Consider the following 23,568-nt stretch of genomic DNA (forward strand, 5'->3'; position numbering starts at 1 on the left):
AGCATGTAGGAAAATTAAACACTTGGAAATATTTAACAATACAGATAAATAGTAAGAAATATGTAACAATGCAGCTAATTTTTTGGGGGGGGGTAAGAAAAAGGAAAGGTAAGTGTAGTGGGAAGGTAGAATTAGAGAGTTAATCTTAAAAGCAGGATATAGAGTCTTATAGCTAGGTGGTGAGAATATGTAGACTATAGGTGGTATGTATTTAATGGTATATTAAAAGTAGAAAGTGACAGAAGAGAAAATGTGTTAAGATAGTTGTATAGATGTGTGGAATAGGATAAGGATTAGGGATAACTCATATGGTATGAGTATGACATATTCACAAGTATATTTACTATGTGACATCTAACTGCAACAAAATTTTAGCCCTTTTGTGTCTATTAATAATCCCATGAAACTGTTTACTAAATGTTAGCCCTTTTGTAGTGTCTATTAATAATCTCTCAAAATGGGTTTGATTCTTGACATCTATACAAGTGTCACAGTCTTACCTCCCATACTTACACTAAATTAGTATATCAAGTGGTTCCTTTACCCTTTATGATTAAGTGTATAAGTCTACCACGTGTGGATGGATTTTCCCTCTTCCCATATTTTCAAGAGTGTTTTAAAATGATGATCTCAATGTTAGCATATATAAAGATTCAGGGGTGTGGGGTGCAGGAGGCTCCCCTGCAAAAACACTTTAAAATTTTCAAAGTATTGGGAGTTGACACATTGATTTTGATTCATTAAATCTCAATTAAATGACAGTCCAGTAACCTGCAGTAACTTGTTTATATAGTGTGTGTATATGTATATTGTTGTCAAAATTACTGCTACTAGAATTAGTTTTCCTGTTTGCAAAATGCATACTCCAGACAATATGGAAGACTGTAGTTCATAAAATTGTAATCAATGCAATTCACTTTACTTGGCTGAAACATGCAAACTTTTGCAAAATGGAAGAAAATGTGCCACTTTAGCATATGACTGACAACAAAACAGTTCCTTGCTTAGCTCGTCTTTACAAAATTGTTTACAGTTTCTGTCAACACAGTACATTACCATGATTTTGTGCAGCCCAAAATATTCTGAGTGTGGAACTTAGCCCCTTAAGCCAGCATCCACACTTTTTCTTAGACTTGAAAATGGAGAAGAGGTTGAATTTATAGTAAAATTAATCAGTGCTTTTTAAGTTAGAAACAGCGCTAGTTTTCCTGATTCTAGAAGTCATTTAACTTCCCCAAAGCACTTCCCCACAACAATTTCTTTATAGGAACACTACACTTCAGACCACAAAAGAACATTTAAGAACCAAAGGTGGCAGTGTTTCTATCTATATTAGAGATAAATTTACCTTCCATCTAGTTAGACAGGACAACTCCATGGAGTTACTCCAAGTTTATATTACTGTGGATAAGACCCCCATTCAAGTCATAGCTAGTTATATATCCCCCTCCATGGACCATGATGCACATGAGGCCTGCTTGATCAAACTGGAGTCAATCCAAATACTGCCAAACACTCTGGTCATAGGGATTTCAATTATCCCACCATCAAGTGGGAAACCTACTCTAGACCTAACTCACTAGTGCATAAGTTCCTTAACTTTGTTAACTCAAATGCTCTGGAACAAATTGTTCAAACCCCAACAAGAGAAAAAAACATACTAGATCTGGTCCTCACTAACATGACAAATGGATGCATCACCGCAACTGTTGGACCCTCATTAGGAAATCTGACCACAAATCAGTCACCTTCGAACTGGCATTAACACCAGAATTCACAAAGAGAGAAGTCAGACTAAAAAAACTTCACCAAGGTAAACTAGACCCTAGGTGAAGGTATAAATGCATTCCAAGCCCCATCCCTAGCTGGATGTGGTAATTACACCAAAGCTTACACTAAAGCCCTATACAATCACTTGTGTAGTATATAGACTTCCAGACAAAATCAAAGCCACTGCTCCAAGTAAAAACAAGCCACCGTGGTGGACATCCAGCATCAACAAACTTTACAACAAATGCAAAAAGTTGCTGCCTGTGAAAACTAAGGCAAGATACAACAATGGAAAAGCACCCTCCCCAGCCTCAACAGGCGAATAAGACAAAATGTCAAATCCTCTAAGGGTAATTTTGAGAAAAACTTAGCAATCACAGCTAAGGATAACCGTAAAGCCGTTTACAGCTACGTATACAGCCTAAAAGGTAGGGCCCAAGCATGTGCAAACTAGTGATTAGCCGAATCACACACACTGATCCTGCAGAGATAGCAAACCTGCTGACAGAAAGATTTAGCAAAAATGTCACTCCCTTAACCCATCCAAACTTATCACAAATCTTGCCCCAATTCCCCCCTACCACCCTATGTATCTGAAGAGCAGGTCATGAAAGCTTTATCTAAGGCAAAAAACACAGTCTATGTGAGACCAGGCAGCATTCCAGGCTGTCTTCTAAACAAACTAAAACATGAACTAGCATTTCCATTAAGTACCCTATTCAATCACAGTCTAACCTCAGGCTATGTTCCTGTGGAATGGAGAACTGCAACAGTCATTCTCCTCCACAAAGGTGGCCTAGCAACAGAACCAAAGAATTATAGATCCATAAGCCTGATGAGCCTCATCTGTAAAGCCATGGAACATATAATCATGGATCTCATGACTAAAGATATAGGTGACCTTCAAACCCTGGATCCAACCCAATTTGGCTTTGTCAAGAGCAGATCATGCCTGTTAAACCTGGTGGATTTCTTTGAAAATGTGACCAGGGCCATTGACGAGGGCAAATCTCTGCACAAAGCACACCTCAGCTTGGCCAAGGCCTTCAACACAATCCCACACTCAGACATTACAGATAAACTTAGCAAACTGAATGCAAACCCCTTTGTTATAAGGTGTTGCCAACTTGCTCGCAAACTGATCACACACTATCAGAGTGGGTGTCTCCACATCAACAAGTAGACTTGCCACCAGTGGTGTGCCACAAGGGTCAATGCTGTTTGGTACATACTTCTCAAAAGTTCAGGCCAAAACTAAGGGGCTGTTGCTGACCAAGTCTGTGGATGACTGCTAACTGAGTGCAATTATCAAATCCCCAAATGAGGTCAGTATACTTCAGGAGGGTCTTACGCAGACCAATGGCTGCTGTCTTAGTCATGGTCTCAAACTAAATGTAAAGAAATCCAGCATCGTTCCCTTTGGTAAAAACAATGCCCCTTCACACTATCAAATTAACAACAATACCCTATGTGCATACAAAATGGTAAGAGATCTGGGATCACAAGTAGACTGTGAACTTAACTTTGACCACCATGTGTCTACTGTAGTAAGGAAGGCTTTCTACATAGCACACTTGATTAGCAAAGGCATCGCCTCTACAGTAAAGGAGGTTATAACCTCTGTATACTCATCACTAATCAGGCCCATAATTGAGTATAACACTCCTTTTGATATGTATAGTACAAAGCACCTGCAGCAACTGGAGAGACCTCAGAGGTTTCTAACAAAGATCAAGGGACTCTAGCACATGCCTTACACTGACTGACTAAAGTCTCTGTCACTATACGCAGTATCGTACAGACGTCTTAGGGAGACTTATGCCTGGCTTACAGAGCAATCTTCAACACAAATCTAATGAATTTGCTGCACATCCATAAATCAAATGGGACTAGAGCTACCCATTCCAGGGACCTAAATATGACCTGTGACTTGAATAGGAAGTACTGGAGGGACACATTTGTCTTCCATAGGCTGCCAATTCATGTGAAGCAGATCACCTCTATGAAACCTGGACAAGTGGATGAGGCACTGTAAATTCATACCAGGGATAGTGCCCACAACCCTCCTGGACATGGGCAGTCATTACTAAATACAGTCCTGAGTATTGACTAGAATATCTATGGTATTACATTGGGATGAAATGGCTATGTTTGAAATTACCTCTGAGTCGATAGCCTAGTAACCTCCTATGATCCTGTGATCGTATAACTGATGTATCAATAGTATGCTTTCAGCAAAGCTATGAATTGTCTGAACACATAAAACACAGGAAGAGTAAAAAAATCAACTTTGCAGACAAAGACTGAGCTAATGAATTAGTCATCATGAAAGCTATCATTGTAGGGCATTAATCTGAGATGCATCCTATGGCCAAAGCTGTTAATTTCCTAGTTGCACCCCTCCCACTGCCCTACTCAGTCATTGCAGGAGCATGCATAGAAAGGCACTCTGGAAACGCACAAATAATATGATCATATTACTTACTGAAACAAAGATCTATGAATGTGCCTTTAACCTGACAAGGAAATCTCAAAACTCATTTGGCCTGAATTTTATATGAATAAAAAATATAGTGGAATTTCCATAGTAATGCTCCACCCTCAGGTTAGGTCTATAAAACATTTTGTCTTGTCTGGACAACATTAACTGCAGAGAAGATGTCACCACTTATCCCTTCCATAGGATTTCTTCTGCTTCTTATGCTGCAGAACCCTGCTGGTATACAGGCAGCAAATGTAAGAATTATATTTATAGCTATGTTATTTGTATTCTCTGTATTACATTCTCTGATTACATGTCAGTGTAAAAAACTATCTATGCAATATACAGTTGTAGCATCTTGTTAAATATCTTACTGACTTGAGCTATATAACTGGATGATTATCCATGCTACTCAACAGTACAGAACTGGTAAAAGATTTTTAATGTTTGTGTTTGTCAGCATAATAGATGTTTAATGTGGTTCGATCACACATCAATGTCAGTAACTTCAGCTTCAGTATTCACCTCTCAGCTCTGCAAATCTGCCATTCAGCCTTCAGATAACCAAGTGATACCCGAAATTTTATTTTTTATTTATTTACTTACTTGTGCTTTGTTGACCAGGTTAGTCCCATTAGATTTGTGGCGTCTTTTCAAGGAAGACCTGAAGTGGTATTTATAGGACTAGGGAAAATTTGACCAGAGCGTCTGGGAATTTCCCCTACTCTGTTTGATAGATGCTGTTGGATCTTTGACATCCACTTCAGCTGTCACCAGCTCAAGCCAATGGGGCCTCAGTTTAATGTCTCATCTGAAGGGCGACACACTCAGGAGTACAGCACCCCTCTTATTGTAAGTGTTAACCAGGTAGGTGGGCTGTCTCCTGACCCTTTCTAACCATCATCTGGAATCAGAAAGCAAATTTAACAGTACACAACAAATTCTGTAAATTCACATTCAAATCAGAGCATAAATGTATAGCTTCAGTAAGACACATACACACAGCAATGAGAATCTGTAAGCTTTACAGAATAAGGCAATCTACACAAAAAAGAAACAAAGTAATATGAAAGCTATTGATGCACGCTCAGACAATGTCTAATTAAGAAAGGGGAAATAACATGCATGCAAAAAATACTAGTAGCGCTTTTAAAACTAAAATTACCCTTATTTGATAGCTGTAATGCTGTGTTATTTCTTACACTTTTTTGCTTTGCATCCTACCTTTCTGTCCTCCTTCTCTGCTCCCAGCCTTTTCTTGGTTTGCTTTTTTCTTGTATGAACACTGTAAATTATGTAAAAAATATGTTATTATAAAACCTGAACACATTGTACATAGTAATTTGTTTGTATTCAAAATCCTGCTTATTGCATATAATAACTTTGTCAGATTTATTGCATGTTAATTGTAATCCATTGATGTGTTTCTTTGCATGCTTTAGGCTGAAACTGAAAAGATGAAATATGATCAGTAGTTAATAAAATAAGAAATGCAAAATAAAATGGTAGTGGTACGTATGACATGCAAGTCTTCATATGGAAATGTTATAAACAACAGCATTGTTACATAAATATTCATTAACAACATTTAATAGCATGAGCATTACCCTTTTGCTTGTTATTGCTACATGTTTTGCTGCATTGTCAGCACTGCAATTTATGTTGAAACCTGAACCGCATAATGGCTTGAAGGGACAATTATTATAAACATTATGGCTGTAGTTGTCCCTTAGGATACAGCTATTTCAAGAAATTAAAAAGTTACATGTTTGTCATTATATTTTGACCTCTGATGTAGTATTAAAGCCCCTGACCCCTGTGCCAGCGTTTATATAATTGTATAATGTATTCTACCTAAAAATGTTATAATGATGACAGCCATTCTGATGTGATTTTTTTTCAGTCTTCTTCAAATACCACATGACATGATGTCATTTATTATGTCACGTGTTCGCAGGGATTTTCCCAGGTGTTCTGTTTTCCTCCGACTTTCCATAAACATGCCATAGGTGGATTAGACAATATGATTTGGTGGTAGTTGTTAGTGTCTGTGTGTGTGTGTGTGTGTGTGTGTGTGTGTGTGTGTGTGTGTGTGTGTGTGTGTGTGTGTGTGAGTGTGTGTATGTGTGTGTGTGGTTAGGAAGAACTGCAGCAGGACTAGCCATACGGTGCTGTGATCACTAGCTCTAGATGATTGTCACTGTTGAGATGATACCTCAACCTCATGTGTAAAAATGAAAAAGGAGTTATGGATGGATGGATGAATGGATAGATTTTTATAAACTGCTAATAATTAGAAGCATAATACATCATTTTAGCTGCTAATAATTATTTTACCTCCTGATGCTAAGTGAAATGCATAGTAAATTTCAGGTCTATATTAAATCAGTGAACACCTAAAAAAGCGAACGCTGATCTATTGACCCCATGTAAGTGAAACTTACAATCCCAAACACTTGGAACAGCGATTTTTTTCCTAGGGAAAAAAAAACGCTGTTGCACAAAAAAAAAATAAATAAAAATACAAATTTAAAGACATTACATAAAGTGGGGGGCTGTGCACCACACACCCCCCTACTTAAATATACCAACTCTGAGATCACACTACAGTGAGGAAAATAGCAAATTAATGGAGGCGGCCAAGTGATTTCTTTCCCAGGGAAAGAAATCGCTTATATGCCGTTTCACTATTTTGCTGTTTCGTGCTTTCAAGTTCAATCAAGATGCATTTGAAGGATTGCATCTTTGATTATATAATAGAAACCCTAAACTTCTATTAATGCAATTGCACTACTATAATTTTTACTGCCAATAGAAAATAACATACTAAACAGTATTTCTGTTTCAGATAAATTAATTACCAGGATCATATATTTCAACATAAAAAGAGTGTTAGGAATGTTATCATTAGTGGAGTTTAGCACTGTAGAGCACAGATTATACCAATTACCACTAATCAGTACACTGAATAATTTTAGGCTTAGCCTAGGTTACATTTATAAAGCAGTCAACAACTACATGTAATAAATCAGTGACACATGTATCCAATAAAAATGTGCAACAAATATTTGTCCTCATCATTTAATATTTAGAAGTAAAAGGTAGTGAATAAATTGTACAGGTAGAAAGATATATATACATTAGAAATAGAAAGAAGCAAATGGTAATAAGCATATAATACAGAAATATACTTTCTATATATTTACAGGCAAATGCATAGATATTACAGTTAGGCACAAGATGTGAGTAGATTAGTGTGAAAATCTTTGGGTAGAATTAGTCTACTGACAATGAATTAGTCTCCTTAGAATATGAAAATAGTAACAAAATATAAATCTTTTCTTTTTTATTATAATGAATATTTTTCACTCTGTTTTAATTTATGTATTTATTTAAAAAATATGTAAGGTGTAAAGGTGAAATGCTTCTAATCAGCCTTGTTAATTCTAAGTGAGACAAATATTAAGATGATATTTTGAGTGCATTTTTTCTTTGCACGGCGGTACAACAGTTATCCAAGGCGTTATAACATAAGGGCACTGAAGAATATAGTCAAAAGCTCAATAACAGGATATGAACTTGAGCTTCACTAGTCCCTTAAGGTTTTGCTGCCAATAAGGATGCTCATATAACTTGATAATTATGTCTAAAATTAGAATGAAAACTATGAAAATAAAAAAAATACCCTATAATGTGACAATGTGACCAATAAAAAAGGGTATGTGTATATATATATATATATATATATATATATATATATATATATATATACATATATATATATATATATATATATATATATATATATATATATATATATATATATATGCAAAGTAGTAAAAACAAAAGAAATGGAAACACTCAGTCCTTTACTGTAACTAAATGATTTGTTTGAAAATAGTGGGATTATCTGCATCAGGAACATGTGAAAACTTTAAGCAGAAGATCTACACAAATAATTAAAACTCTAGCTTCAGTAATCAGGCATTTGTAACAGAAGCAACTTGTGGGTAACATAACTTTCCTGAATTATACTATAAGTATCCACCTTAACATCTGGATTTGTCTTAGTTCAAGATATGAAATCCCAATCATGAATAACAATCACTATTTATTTTTTGTAATTTATTTTATTTTTTTCTACCTTTACTGACTGTGTAAGCACATTGATCCAAGGACCGATTTCAGGTCTGACCTGAGCCAAAAGGCATAAAATTAATGGCATGTCGAACAATGATAAATTGAACAAAGTATATGTACCATCAAGGAGAATGGTGCTAACACTACTGTAAATGCATTGTGATTGACAAAGCAGAACTTACATGTACAACAGTAGGCACACTGTGGACAAAGCTCAAATTACAAATGTGTAGGTGTTAGTGAGTAACACATATGTTGTTTGATTGTGATTGACAAAACAGAACCTACATGTACAACAGTAGGCATACTGTGGACATAGCTCAAATTACAAATTTGTAGGTGATAGTGAGTAAAACATATTAGCATATTAAGTTGGGAGGTAAAGAGGAGACCTAGTTATTCTGGAACTGAAGAAGCTGAGCAAGGAAAAAAAAACTACGATTCTAATAAGGTACAGCCCCAACAGGCAACTATGAAATGGAGCTAAAAATGCTATGAACAGAGCTAAAGCGGACTTCCATGGTATGAAACTGATTAAAAACATTTCAACCCCAAGAATTTTGACAAGACATTCACAAAACCATTAGCCACTATAAAACTAATTGCACATGTCAAGTCATTTTGCCTGATTACCTTACTAAGCACCTTATCTCATACACAAATATCACCTATAATATTTCATTTACTACCCCTGAAAATCATTCAGCATTACCATCTATCCCCATTCCATCTCAAAACAACTTTTCTCAAAAGTCATACAAACCCTCATAGACTTAATGCCTAATCATGATAGTGCTTGAACCAGTGGCATATATTCATGATGCATGAAAATCTACAAAAACATACAACCCATCAAGCCAAATATTTATTCAGTCATCATCACCACCAGCAGTCCTTCCCCTCAGCCTGAAAAATAGCCACTAGTATAATCATCCAAGATCTAAACCAGCTATCAGTCCAACAGATTACTGCCTAGCCTCACTCATGTCACACCTCAGTAAAGTACTTGAAAAATGCTATTTATGATGAAACCATAGAAAACTCTGTGATACAATCACCTCTCTACTCAGCAATATGGTTTCTTCTTACCCTGGTAGATTCCATACCTACAGATGCAGCTGATCAAGGCATCCTTACTGGTGCCCTTTTCAATGATTTAGCCAAAGCATTTAGCAGAGTCATTCAGTCTTTAATCCAGAATAGATGTATGCTTTAAATATTAATCATTCACAGTCTTTTGGTTCATTAATTATCTGTCCAATAGACAGTCTCTCAAGATTGTATAGGAGCTTTCCATTGCACATCCTATACACTCTTGTGTGCGCCAAAGATCAGTGCTAGGCCCCCCTTTTCAGCCTGTTCATCTGCCCATAAAACTTCAAACTAGCAATATGTTACTCTATGCTGATAACATGCATATCTGCAGATCAGCCATATTCAATGACATAATCCATAAGAATCTTCAATGTCACATTAATTCTTCTAAAATATTAAAAGAGAAATAGCTTATTCTTAATTGCTAAAAGATCAGGTTTAAGTAAAACAGTACTTCGGAACAAGCATTCACTTTTGATGACTTGAGCATAAAACTTCTAATCTAATTCATATACTAAGACATTAATCTAGATCCCTCCTTTCCTAACGATGTTCAGAAACATCAGTCTTCTAAAATCCAAAATAATCTGGACTGTTAATGAATGACATCTCATTTTAAGATTTCTAACCCCTAAGGGAAGGAATGCAACTGACAAAGGCACTCTTCAACTCCAGCTTTAATACAGCCTAACCCAATTAGCATATTCTTTTACTAAACATGGCTCTGACCTGGAGATACTCTCAAAATGATTAGTTGGAATAATTCTACTTTCCTTTTGCTACAGAAATTGCTGATGTTCCCTTGCAATTACACACTGCCTCTCATTTGTAAATGATCTGACCTTCTCTTCTTTACTCTCATATACAAGCTACTGAATAATAATGGGATCCCACAACTTTCCTATAAGCTACTACAATTTATTGCTGGGTGAGCTGTGTCATGCTGATCTTGCTGGACCTCTACTGCAGAAATTGGATTTTGTTTGCATATTACCCTTGTTTTACCTGGATGTGGGCCTGCTGTGCTTATTGGATTTTGTTATTACCTGCCTTTGCTTCGTCAACCAACCAGCAGGTGAGTGGCTTGGGTGATACTGACACTGGGCTTGGTGACTGTGTTTGCTTTTTCTGGTTCCTCCCCTACTTACTTAAGTTGGCTGCTGCTTGTCCTGAGTGTTTTTCTTACTAAACTGCTGCTTGTTGTTCTCTCATTGCTGAATGTCACTTCTTCCCCTTTAGACAGGTGTTTGCCTAGTTTATCTGGAGCTTAATTGGATAAGGCACTGTGTTGTACTGTGTTGTACTATTAATCTCTGGTGCACTACACTAGCTGCAGTCCTACTGAGCTAACTGCATTTGGTATTTTGTTTTTATATTGTCCTTGCTGTACTTGGGTTTGGACTTGCTTCAGTTATTGGGTCTTGCTATTATCTGTTTTTTTTCCCTCTGGATTTTGACCAGACACTAGATGAGTGACCTGGGATAACTGTTGTTGACTTTACGCCTAGTGACTGTGACTGCTGTTGCTACTGAGAGGATGAATGATTCCATCTCTGCCTGCTTGAAATGACTGCAACTTGCCCTGAAGTTTCTTACGAACTGACTATCTGTACCCTTGTGGCTAGCATACCTCTCAACATCTTAGAGCAAGAAATATGGGCAAAGCCATAAATAACGGGGGGCAACATTTTAAATATTGCTATTACAAACTTAGAAAATGAATAGAACAACAGATCTGGAATTAACATGAATTTTCTGAAGGGTATGAAGCCTGAAACTCATTATCAGTACCTTTATATTCTGACTTGTATCCTCAGTGATTTGCCAATGATTTGCTAGAAAACCACAATTTTATGAGAAACAGAGTAAAAATATGCAGCAAAATCTGGACATTCTGCAAAAATCTTGACTTTTGAGAGGCATTGTGGCTAGCTGGTGCTTTTCTGTTTCAGGTAGCTATTTGTTTAGTATATGTTTAGCTGCATGGGCTTTGTGTTTTTAGCTCTGGGCTGCGGTGTGCAGAGCATATTGGAGTCGTGCGAATTTTGTTTGAATACTGCCTATATTTTCACCTCGGTTAGACCTGTTGCACAAAGTACAGCTGTGTGCATAGTTGTATTTGACTTATAATACCACAATAATGAATTCAATACTTGTAGCTTGGATCTCTGCATTTACTGCTGTTTGAAGTTAAAACTGAATGTCATGATGTGGTTCATTCACTTAACTGTAGGACAGTTGAAGGATCATTCCTATTAATCTTTGTGGTTCAGCAGTTAGGTACTCACTGTTATCTGATTAAGTATTGCACTCTGTTAATGTAGGTTCATGGTTTGCTCTGTCCCCTTCTATTATCAGCACAATGTAGCAAAAACTTCGTGCTTGGTAACAATCATTTACATTTACTGATACTACTTGCAAGAAGTCTAAATACCTGTTAAATTCAAAATCTAAGCTCTTATACACTGTACATGAGTATGCATCTTAATGCTATATCACAGTAACATATCAACAGACTCCCTTTTGCTGAGGTTTTTAAGAAATTATTACCTGAGCTATCAAGACTTCATTTAAACAAATCTTGGTGACAGAACACTCCTCACTCCAGCACATCTTCACTAGCCCCAAAATAAACTGAATCACCCTGGTTCCACACCTAATTCCACAAGGATGCTCCAAGATGTAGTCACATATGGCAATTCAATAGATGACATTGCAATCAGGCACACTGACACTCCAGGCACCAGGCTATACAAAGACAGGGTCCTGGTTAACTGTCTCTCTAGAAGCAGGATTCAAGATGTGACCAGAGCACATAGATTCCTTCACCTCAAGTATGAATACCCTATTGTTGTCTCCCATGTTGAAGAGAATGACCTTAGAAGCTCCTTGAGAGAGATGCAGATAGCTATAGTTAAACTCTATGCACATCTGTCTGAGGCAGGCATGCCACGTGTCTTGATTAAAATCTTGTCTTCTCAAAGAATGATAACACAATTTCAAATAACTGATTTCAACAACTGCCTTATTATCTAGTGTAATTCCACAAGGATCCAGTGCTGGCAACCTGGTAGGTGATTTATTTGTTATTTATTTTACATTTGTTTACTGGGAAAGTCTAACTGGACGCAGGTCCTTTTTCAGCAGAGGCCCAGGGATGAAAGTTCCAGTTACAGTAAATACAACAGACAGAAAAACAGTACTGAAACCATTAATATAAAAGTAAGCAAAATGCAACAATTAATATAAAAGTAAGCAAAGTACAAAAATATAAAAACATGTTAACATAGCACAAATGGTTGACAGAGTTAAAAGAGAAATAACCAGATTTACATTCTTAAGTGTATACAAAAATACAGACATAGTTTACAGTGAACCATTATGAAATAATGGTTCGTGTTGGATATTTGTTTTGAAAGAATACAATTGCAGTTAATACAGATATACATAGTGTCAATAAGGGTATGGATTCTAGATGTATTTTCAAGGTGAGAAATAGGATGTGAATAGGTTTAGACTCCTGAGGTAGTATAAATGTTAGAAACTAGCCAGGACAGGTGCAGGAGCATAGCCAGGTTTCAGTTAAATGTGATTTCAAATGTTTTTTTGAATTGTATTGCAGAACAGTTGGATGTTATTGAGGATGGCAGTTTATTCCAAATTTTGCGTATGAAGTTTGAAAAGAATGAGTCACCGGCTGAGTTGTTTGCTTTGGACATCTCCAGAAGAAATTTATTGCTGGAGCATAGGAAATGGTTGTTAGTGTATGGTTGTAAATGGCTCTGGAGTGCAGAGGTATTTTCTGTTGATGCAGGATTTTATGAGCAAAGGTTAATTGGTTAAAAAGTAGTAGTTGCAAGGGTTCTAACCAGTTTAGCAGTTTAAGAGAGGTTCAATAGTGTGCTCTATATGGGGAGTCAGTGACAAACCTAGCAATTTTATTATAACAGGATTCTATCTTAGGCAGGTCAGTTTTTCTGAGGTTGGTTAGAATTGGAGAGGCATAAAGGAGCATTGACAACAGATGTGTGCAAGCAAATGTAGCTTTTGAGTGTATGGTTAGGACTTGTTTTAGGAGAGGGCACCTAGTTTTTGTGCACTTTCTTAATGGTTCGGGAGATGTGAATATCAAATTTTAAGTTGTTGTTAATTTTAACACCTAGAGGTTTGGTGTGGGCAACTGGTGTGATGGTGGTTTTGTTTTTGGATGTGATATTAAATGACAGGGGTGATGGGGGAGTTCATGTAGGGTGAAAGAGTAGAAGCTTTGTTTTGTTGGGATTTAGGATGAGCTGGGTGTTAGTGATCCATGATTCAGCAGCTAGAAAAGAGTCCTGGGTGATGGCTTGGAGCTCTTGTATGGTGGAGGCTGCACATATAAGTGTGGAACCATCTACGTATTGTATAACTGTAGTGTAACATGGGCAGAGGTGTGGAGCCTGTTTGTGAACAGTGAGAAAAGTAGACATCCAAGGATGGAGCCTTGGGGAACTCCTAAAGTTGCTGGCAGAAGAGGGGAGAGTTCATTTTGACAATGAACAGCCTGTTGGCATCCTGATAGGTAGCTTTTAAAAAATGTAATTAATGAAGGTTTAGGGCAGCAAGAATGTAAATAGGTTTGTTATAGTTAACCATGCCAAATGCTTTAGAAAGGTCCAAAAAGATGGCAGACACAAATTTTCCATTATTTCTATAGTAATTCACTGTGTTGCTGAAGGATATTAGGGTTGTAGTAGTACTGTGGTGGGGACAAATGCTATGTTGAGTATCTGACAATAATGTGCGTGTTTGTAGGTACTGCATCAATTGTGTATGAACTACTCTCTCTTAGATTTTAGATAGGGGTGATAAAATGGCTATTGGATGATAGTTAGAAAATTCAGTGGAATTCTACTCCCCCCTTGTGTAAGGCTATAGTATGAGAGATTTTCCAGATGTAAGGTACTAGGTTTTCTGAGATAGATCTGTTTATTAGTATGTCTACTAGGTATGCAATTGCTTCGCAACAATTTGCAAAAGGTCGGCAGGGAGTTTGTCTGCTGCTAATGTAGTTGGCTTTTAAGTTTTTTTAGAAGTTTTTTATGGCGTTGACAGATACTGGTTTTAGTGTAAAGGAGTCAATGCTGTTTCGTTATATGAGTGGTTCTGTGGTGGTAGGGGAGGTCTAGGAATTTGAGAGGGCTAGGATAGTTTCTGTGAAATATTTATTGAATTGAGTTGTAATGTTTTTACAGTTGCTGGGAGTTGTAGGGGTAGATTTAGTGGATTTACCTGGTTAAAGAATATTAATTATGGCAGCCCAGAACTTCTGGGGATTATTATGATGTTTCTTTTAAATGTTATGGCAGTAGTTTATTTTGTCGAGTTTAACTAATTTCTTTGCTTTGTTTCTCAGTTCTAGAAATGAAAGTTTTGAGGCTTGTGTTTTATCTCTATGATACTGTTCCTAAGCTTTGTCTCTAGCTATTAACAGGGATCTGCATTCCTTGGTTAACCAAGGTGCATAATTGGGGGGGGGGGGCATGGGAGTTCAGCATACCTAGGAAAGTGATGTTAAAAAGACTTAACAGCCTCTTCCAGGGGTTGACGTTTGAGAGCTTCCCAGTTGCAGCTCTTTAGTGATGACATAAAGTTGTTTGGATTGAAACTCCTTTTGTTTCGGACCTCGCGGTAGGTAGTTGGTCTACTTTGATAGGTACTATTCATTAGAAGAAAGGTTGATAGATGGTCACTTAGACCAACAGGTAGGGTACCAGATTGACAGCATAGAGTGGGGGGTATTGGTCCAACTCCAGTCAAGGATGAATTGACAGTCCATCTTGATTCGGCAGAGAAGACTTTCACCTCTCTCTATGGGGCTTGTGCATATTGGCTAAGTCCTTTCCCACCCTTCAAAGTGCCAGGTTCATTAGTTAGACATTCAAATCTAGTAAATTTTAAAAACCTTCATTAAGGTGGCTCTGCTCAATGCCAAGAGTCCAAACAATTAATTGCCTGCTTTGGATGCCTTCCTGCTGCTCAACCACATTCATATATATCTTGTTGTAAGGTGCTTTGTTGCAGTTCTCTGATAACAATACCTGAATAACAGGGTAAAATGCCTAACACTCTTTCAGACATCTCAGGGTGGCAGCAAACTATCTATCATTACCTGCCCAAAACTTAGCTGACCTCAAGCTTCTTGATATTTTGGCCACAGCTGATAAAGTAAATTAGCACATGGTTGCCCTTCAGTGTTACCTGAAAACTGCAGCAAATGGCCTTGACAAGTTATTTGACATATTTGCTAATCTCAATACCCTAATTCTAACCAACTTCAGCTATTCATCCATGTGTGTCTTTTATAAATTTGCCTAGAATTTCCTAGATGTCATTAATACCAATTCCCTGTATCCAATTACCCAAGTTCTCAAAACAGAGAGAAATATACTTGTCCATTGCCTTATGAATGCTGCCTCTGGCTACATGCAATCTAACATTATCCACTCAGGGACTAATCCAAAGCTAAATCAATATTACTATTTGCAGGCCTTAAGAATTCAAAAGTGCTTTGTCCACTGCTGATCCTGTCTATAAGGCCACCACCATATTAACACATGATATTTACAGGTATCACAACCTATGTCTAGATAAGTCAATGCTATTAGGAATACATATGGTGAGAAATTTAGGAGTAAATCCGTCTCCCTACTGGAATGTCAGCACTCATAATGCTGAGTGTCGGCAGAATGAAAATAAAAGATTGAAAATCCAGGAGAAGAGTGAATCTCAAACATCACTCTTCAGCTTTAAATTTCTTTTTTTTTTTTGCAAGGGGCAATCCCCCCCCCCCCCGCATCCTCAATGAGGGAGACAATACCTCCACTCCCCAAACCTATATATACCAACTGCATGATCATCATACATTGGAAAAAAGGAATATTCCAGGAAATAGCCATTCTCAGACATTTTTAGGGATATCAGACGTAATCTCCAGTAATGTACTGACATCAAAGAGAATGGCCACTACCTATTCTACTAGTAATGTCATAGTGCATATCCCAGCTGACAAGTTACCTTTAATCTTCATCTGCTTCATAACCTAGTATTCTCTACCTTCAATAGTTTAACGCTGTTCTTCCATTGTTGTACCTGAGCTCTGGAGAACAATGGCTGTGGTATCTGTTCATGAAGACAACATTGTAAGTGACTCTGGAAATTATTGTCTCATTAGCCTCACTAGTATTATCTGTAAAATCACAGAGCAGATCTTAGTCAGTCTTACTAACAGTGAAATTGGTACTTAATAAACTCTTAATTCTAGTCAGCATGGTTTTATGAAAGTCAGATGATGTTGCTTGCTTAATTTGGTTAACTTTTTTGAGGATATGACTGATGCTAATGATAGGGTTCACACTGTCAATGTCATTTATTTCAACTTTGCTAATGCATTCCACATGGGTTCTCATGCAGGAACTATTGATAAATGTGCCACTTTAAATATTAACAGTCCAAATACACGCATGGTGGACAGGTGCACGATTCAACTATTAATCCAGAAAAACCAAAAACGAACCAGCACCGGAAGAAAAAGGCTGAATGCTTTAATTAAGCAACATCAATCTTGAAAAGTACCAACAAGTACCAACAACTTGCAAACCGGTTTCGGCTATAATTTTAGCCTTCATCAGTGCATCAAAAAACAAAACATTTTAAATATTAACCAAAGCATTCTTTGCTAGTTTTCTAACTGGAATTTTGATCATACACATAGGCTGGGAGTTGACAGTAACTTCTCATCTAAAAGATTAGCTGCTAATGAAGTTCTTCATGGTTTTGTGCTGGGTCCCTTTCTCTTTGGCATTTACGTCTTTGATATGAAGGCAAGTATCCAAGGACTGTGGCTTACAAAGTTTGTAGATGATTGCAATTTACATGTCACTACTGATTCCCACACAGGAAGTTAAATTCTCCAACAAGGTCTAGATAGAATCAGCACCTGGTGGTCTGACCATGGCCTTATATGTACTGTAATACATTTTAGTGCTGTCACATTTGGCAATAATACTTTCTCAGTGATTGTCATATAAATGGGCCCACACATCAGGTTGATGCAGTTGTTAGAGATCGAGGCACTTTTATCAACACTGAATGCCCTTTGAGCTGTAAATTATTGGTTATAGTAAAGAATTTATTTTTCATTGCCAAGTCAATTACAAAACAAAGTCAGTTAAAAAGCTATATCCTCAAGCTCTAAAGACATCTTAATCCCGTTATATTTCTCCCCTATTAGACATATAATTGAATACAAAGCTTCATCTAGTATGTGTCTTTCAAAAACAAATATCCTAGCTTGAAAGGCTTCAATATTTCCCTAAGTAACAGAATTAAAGGGCTAGGTTCCAATAGATATAAAATAAATAAATAAAATAAATGTTTGACATTCTGCCCACTTCCCCAGAAAAACATAGATTTTTGCCATTTTATTGTTTTTCAACTTTTCGGAAAATCAGACATATGGTCTCGACACTATGACGTTCAACTTTGTGAAAAGTCTCTGTTGTCATATACACCGCACATGAAAAATAGTGTAACACCTTAGCCTTTTCAAGTTAAGGCTTGATGATTGGAGGGATTTGCATAAATGCACTTCATGATCAGTAACATGACACTTATCATGAACATAGTTAAACCCACTGGTGATAGTTGCCAGGGTGCATGACCAGAGTGCATGGCGTTATGCAAACTGCTTATCTAGTTCTAACCTCTGAAAATAATGATATTATAAACCAATTCAGCCTCAGTCTGTGCTCTCTGTTCTTGGATACACAATGCACTTATCCCACAGTGACCAGCAAACTCATTACATATATCAGATCATACCTTTTCCATCATTGCTGTATTCCATAGGATGACATGCTCATTAAAATCAGGGCCTGCACATCCATCACAGACTTCAGAACTAAAAAACTCCAACACCTTCAAAACAAAACCATATGCATTTTTTTAAACATCAGGACATCACTGAAACTTACTCCCAAACATGGAATCCTTCAACAACTTCTTCACCTCCTATAACCTAATCAGAGAAAAATGCATTATGATTATTTACTGTAAATGCTATATACATATTTGGACTGTATTAGCATATGTTAACCAAGTCTAACTAAATCTGTGAGCTCACTAAGGCCTTTAACTAGATAGTCGACACATTTTAGAAGTGCAGTTATGATGGAGTAAAGGGGGTAGCTACTTCAGTTGCAAAATATTAGGGGATGCGCTCTGGCATTCATTTCCACACCAGTATTTCTGAATGTTGGTACAGAAATTAGTTTTGTGGTCAGGACTGAAGACTGAAGCATTTCAGTGTTTTGTGTGTGGTATAAATTATAGCAAGTTAGTTTTAAAAGTAGAAAAGTGCAAAGAGTTTACTTATAAGATATGTTTTTATTTGCTCATCAACTTAGAGTTGAGAGGTGCAGAAATAAGCCTGGCTTGCCCCTGAGGTGTGGAGAGGAGTGCCAGATCAGGAGAATTTTAGGTTCATAGGTGGTTACTAGGCTAATGGCCCAAGGGACTTTACAAGCCTAGCTGTGTTAAACACCCATGTACCTTAATTGACCATAGTTAGATAGTCATTGTTAGCAGAGCAATTCTATGATCAGCCCTGACTGCCGCTGTTCATGAGAGACATAGATGCCACCGCCAGGGTGAATTTACAGTCACCTATCTGTTGACAAGGTTGTACTTAAATAGGGTAATTGAGGAGCTTTGCTTAACATTAAGTGGGAGCTTATTCCAGAGAAGTGGCAACCTGTGGGAGATAGATCTGTTCCTCCAGCATGTTTTGTTAATGTTACAGGCTAGGTTGAGACCTTTGAAATGAGTGACTCTTGTCCCATTTGAATTTGCGGATGTGCAGCATTTCCATTAGGGCAGAGTCAGAGAATGCTCTGTAGGCCAGGCACAGGCCACCTCTCAATAGCTTTTATGATATGGTGTACAGTGACATGACCTTCAGTCTTTTCATGTAAGTCATGTTTTGGTGGCCCTGGATTATTTTGGTTAGAAACCTGTGTGGTCTCTGCAGTTGCTGCAGGTGTTTGGTGAGATACATACAGAAGGGAGCATTGTACTCAATTAGTGTTCTAATAAGGGTCGAGTAAAGTGGTTATAACCTCCTTAATCTTGGATGTGATGTCCTTATTTATGAGATGTGCAAAGTAGATGTCTTTCCTTACCACTATGGACACATTCTGATCAAAGTTTAGATTGCTATCAACCTGTGTTCCAATGTCTCACTTCACTGGGTTTAAGCTTAGTGGGGTGCCATCTATATCATAATTAGGAAGGGCTACTTCTTTGCCAAAGGAGATAATAAGACAATTTTTTGCATTTAGTTTTAGTGACTTTGGCACCAATCATTTGTCTGTGTCAGCCCCTTCAGTAATATGTTTACATCTTTGGGGACTCAATGATTGCACACAGCTTGCAGTCATCTGCAAAACTGGTAAGCCACAGGCCATCTACTTTCACCTGGACCTCAGAGAAATAGATTCCAAGCAGTAGAGGGTTCAGCACTGATCCTTGTGGTACCCCACTGGTAACTGGTCTACTGGTGGAGGTGGACTCTCCAACTTTGACAGTGTGCATTCTGTTGGTGAGCCACTTGACTACCCATCCAGTGAATATGGGTTAATCCCCAGCTGGGACAGTTTCTCAATGATCCCTGAGCAGGGGATTGTGTCAAAAGCTTTGGTTAAATCAAGATAGGTGGTATGTGCTGCTTTTCCTTCAACCAGAGCTTTGGTAGAAAAGAAGTTCACCAAGTTTATTCAGCAAGATCTACAAGTGATGAAACCAGACTGGGTCAGGTCAAGAGTTTGGAGGTAAGCAAGATCTACAAGTGATGAAACCAGACTGGGTCAGGTCAAGAGTTTGGAGGTAAGCAAGATCTACAAGTGATGAAACCAGACTGGGTCAGGTCAAGAGTTTGGAGGTAAGCAAGATCTACAAGTGATGAAACCAGACTGGGTCAGGTCACGAGTTTGGAGGTAAGCAAGATCTACAAGTGATGAAACCAGACTGGGTCAGGTCACGAGTTTGGAGGTAAGCAAGATCTACAAGTGATGAAACCCGACTGGGTCAGGTCAAGAGTTTGGAGGTAAGCAAGATCTACAAGTGATGAAACCAGACTGGGTCAGGTCAAGAGTTTGGAGGTAAGCAAGATCTACAAGTGATGAAACCAGACTGGGTCAGGTCAAGAGTTTGGAGGTAAGCAAGATCTACAAGTGATGAAACCAGACTGGGTCAGGTCAAGAGTTTGGAGGTAAGCAAGATCTACAAGTGATGAAACCAGACTGGGTCAGGTCAAGAGTTTGGAGGTTGACTGTGTCCTTGTTGACAAGGTCCATGACGATTCTTTCCATGCCCTTGTAGATAGGGCTGGTTAGGCTTATGGGTCTATAGTTTTTTGGGGGTGGTTGATAGATACCCTTTGCTGAAGGGGATCACTGTTGCTGTTCTCCACTCTGCCAGAACAAAGCTAGTGCTCAGACTATGGTTAAAGGGAGTGCCATGTGCTTCCACTAAGTCTTGTTTTAGATTATTTAGTAAGCAACCTGGGATATTATCTGGTCCCACAGAGGCTATTTTTTTGCTCTTGGATAGTATTTGTATGACCTGTTCTTTGGAGATACTCAGTAGAAAACTGATGACAGGAATGCTTTGGGGTACAGCTAGTGGGGCTGGGGGGGGGTGGTAAAGTTATTGCTTAATCTGTTAGCTAACAGGTTGGCAATTTCCTCAGGTTCAATGTGAGTGGTACCGTCAAGATTGACCCACAGCTAGGAATTCCCTTTTTGGTTTTGGACGTAGCTAAAGAAGACATTATGATTGTCTTTAACTAGGGATGCTAATTTAATCTTGTAACTAGCTTTAGAGGACTTTACAGGATATCTGATTTGCTTTTCAAGCTGTGGAGGGTATTCTTCCTCTGTTGAGTAAGTTTCATCTTGTTCTTAGATATCATTTTTTTTCGTTTGGTATATAACTTGCTTATACTTACAGTCCAACAGGATGGCTTGTTTTTTCGGGAGGACCTGGTTTTAGCCCTGCCAGGTACAGCTGATTCAATACATTTGTTTAAGTAGCTATATAGGGCATTTGTGTACTCTTCTGCATAGGAGTCATTGTTGGTTGTGTTAGCAGGAGCTTTGAAACTTTTTTATATCATCACTTAGTAGGCTAGAATTTGCTTTGGAGAATTTTTTTTTTTTTTTTTTTTTGCTCCTGTGGGGTATCAGGTCTGATCTTTACTTCAAATGAGACTGATTTATGGTCTGTCCTTACCAGGGAGGGCACCACAAAGGCAATAGTGCAGTCACTCTCCCCATCACTCCCCATGTTGGTGAGCACTATGTCTAGGACATTTGAACCCCTTGTGTGCAAGGGCATTTGAATTTAGAAAATCCAGGAAACTCAGAGTGATCGTGTTTGTGCTCTTGTAAGTCACCCAGTCGATAGAAGTATAGCTGAAATCTCCCATGATCAACCTGTTTGGCTGTATACTGAGCAAGTCTAGCAAGTCCAGATAGGCGGTGTGCTTCTCCTGGTTCATGGTGGGGACCTGTAGCTAGTGATGATGTGGTAGGATATTTTGCCTACAGTAATTTGGACACAGAATACCTCAAGAGAGTCGTACTGTTTTACCTGACTCTAGGTGTATTTGGATTTAATGAAGATGGATACAGCTCCATCTTTGGTGCTTTCATCCTTGTTCTGAGGTCTGAATGTGTGAAAGGCATTTTAGTCTTGTAAGGCCTGGTTGCTGTCTGTGGTCTTGAACCAAGTCTCAGTGACTGCACAGACATCAGCATCTTCCAAGGTGAGGAGTGCTTCCAAGGAATAGTTTACTGTTTAGACTTCTAGCATTAAGTAGCATGACCCTTACATTGTCTCTAGTGGATTTCTTTATGTCAGTGGTTTTGACATTGCCTAAAAAAGCCATTATGGGTTAGGCAAGCATCTTTACCAGTATCTGAATGCCTTGAGGAGACAGGTAAAGGCCATCTCTGGCAAAGCAGCATGGTCTGTCGACCATGTCTTCCTAGGCTGACAGATACTGGATCCCCCTGGAGTGACACCAGAAGCTAAGCCAATTATTGAAATCAATCATTTTTTGTCTGTTTTGTGGCATCATTCTAGGTGAAGGTAGAATGTTGCTTAGAGCTAGGGACATACCTGTCTAGGACACATAATCTGAAACTTCAGTCATGTCTCTGTTCATGTAGCCCAGAGAAGTACATCTCAAAAAGGAAGCCAATCTGGTGGTCCCCTGCTATAAACAACTATACAACAGAAGGAAGAAACTGCTGCAGAAAAGAGGAAAATCCAAGGATGCAAAAAACTACCTCACTAGCCTCAGTAAGAAGCTGAGATCCCTCATAAAATCCTCAAAAGCTAGTTATGAAAATAAAATTGCCAAAGATTCCAAAGACAACCACAAGGCATTCTATAGTTATGTCAAGAATCTAAATGGCAATGCTCAGATCTGCTCTGAGCTACAACAGAATGGCATTAAATATACTGATCCCAAGGATATTGCCAATATCCTGGCAGATCGATTTAGTGCCAACTTCACCCCCCTCTCACCCCCTAAAGGGCCCATCTCAATACCAAAAGATTGCCAAATTTCGATAATCACAGCCACACAGGTAGAAACCGCACTCTCCAAAGCTAAGAATACAGCATTCATGGGACCAGATGACAACCCAGGCTGTGTACTACATGAACTACAAAATGAACTGGCACCTCACCTAAGTGTCATGTTTAATCATAGGTTCACCTCAGGCTTCGTGCCCACTGAGTGGCACACAGCTACAGTTATCCCGCTCCACAAGGGAGGATCCGTCTTGGATCCCGGGAACTACCGTCCCATCAGTCTGACAAGCCTGATCTGCAAGGGCATGGAACGCATTATCACGGAACTTATAAACAAAAACATTGGCAAACTTCAAACACTGGACCCCACCCAGTTTGGGGTTGTGAATGCCCGATCTTGTCTCCTGAATCTGATTGACTTTTTCGAATCAGTCTCCAGA

General features: G+C 38.3%; 1 protein-coding gene across 1 annotated transcript in view; it reads left to right on the plus strand.

Moving 5' to 3' along the window:
* Window positions 1–4,434: 4,434 nt before the first annotated feature.
* LOC122801985 (olfactomedin-4-like) overlaps window positions 4,435–23,568 on the plus strand; it is a 197,385-nt gene continuing 178,251 nt past the window's right edge. The window contains exon 1 of the mRNA XM_044071721.1: window positions 4,435–4,506. Coding sequence (XP_043927656.1) covers window positions 4,471–4,506 — 36 coding nt within the window. The 5' untranslated portion in view covers window positions 4,435–4,470. The remainder of the gene's footprint in view (window positions 4,507–23,568) is intronic.

This window comes from Protopterus annectens, chromosome 5.part0, assembly GCF_019279795.1.
Source record: "Protopterus annectens isolate FY-2018-M chromosome 5.part0, PAN1.0, whole genome shotgun sequence".
Taxonomy (NCBI): Eukaryota; Metazoa; Chordata; order Ceratodontiformes; family Protopteridae; genus Protopterus; species Protopterus annectens.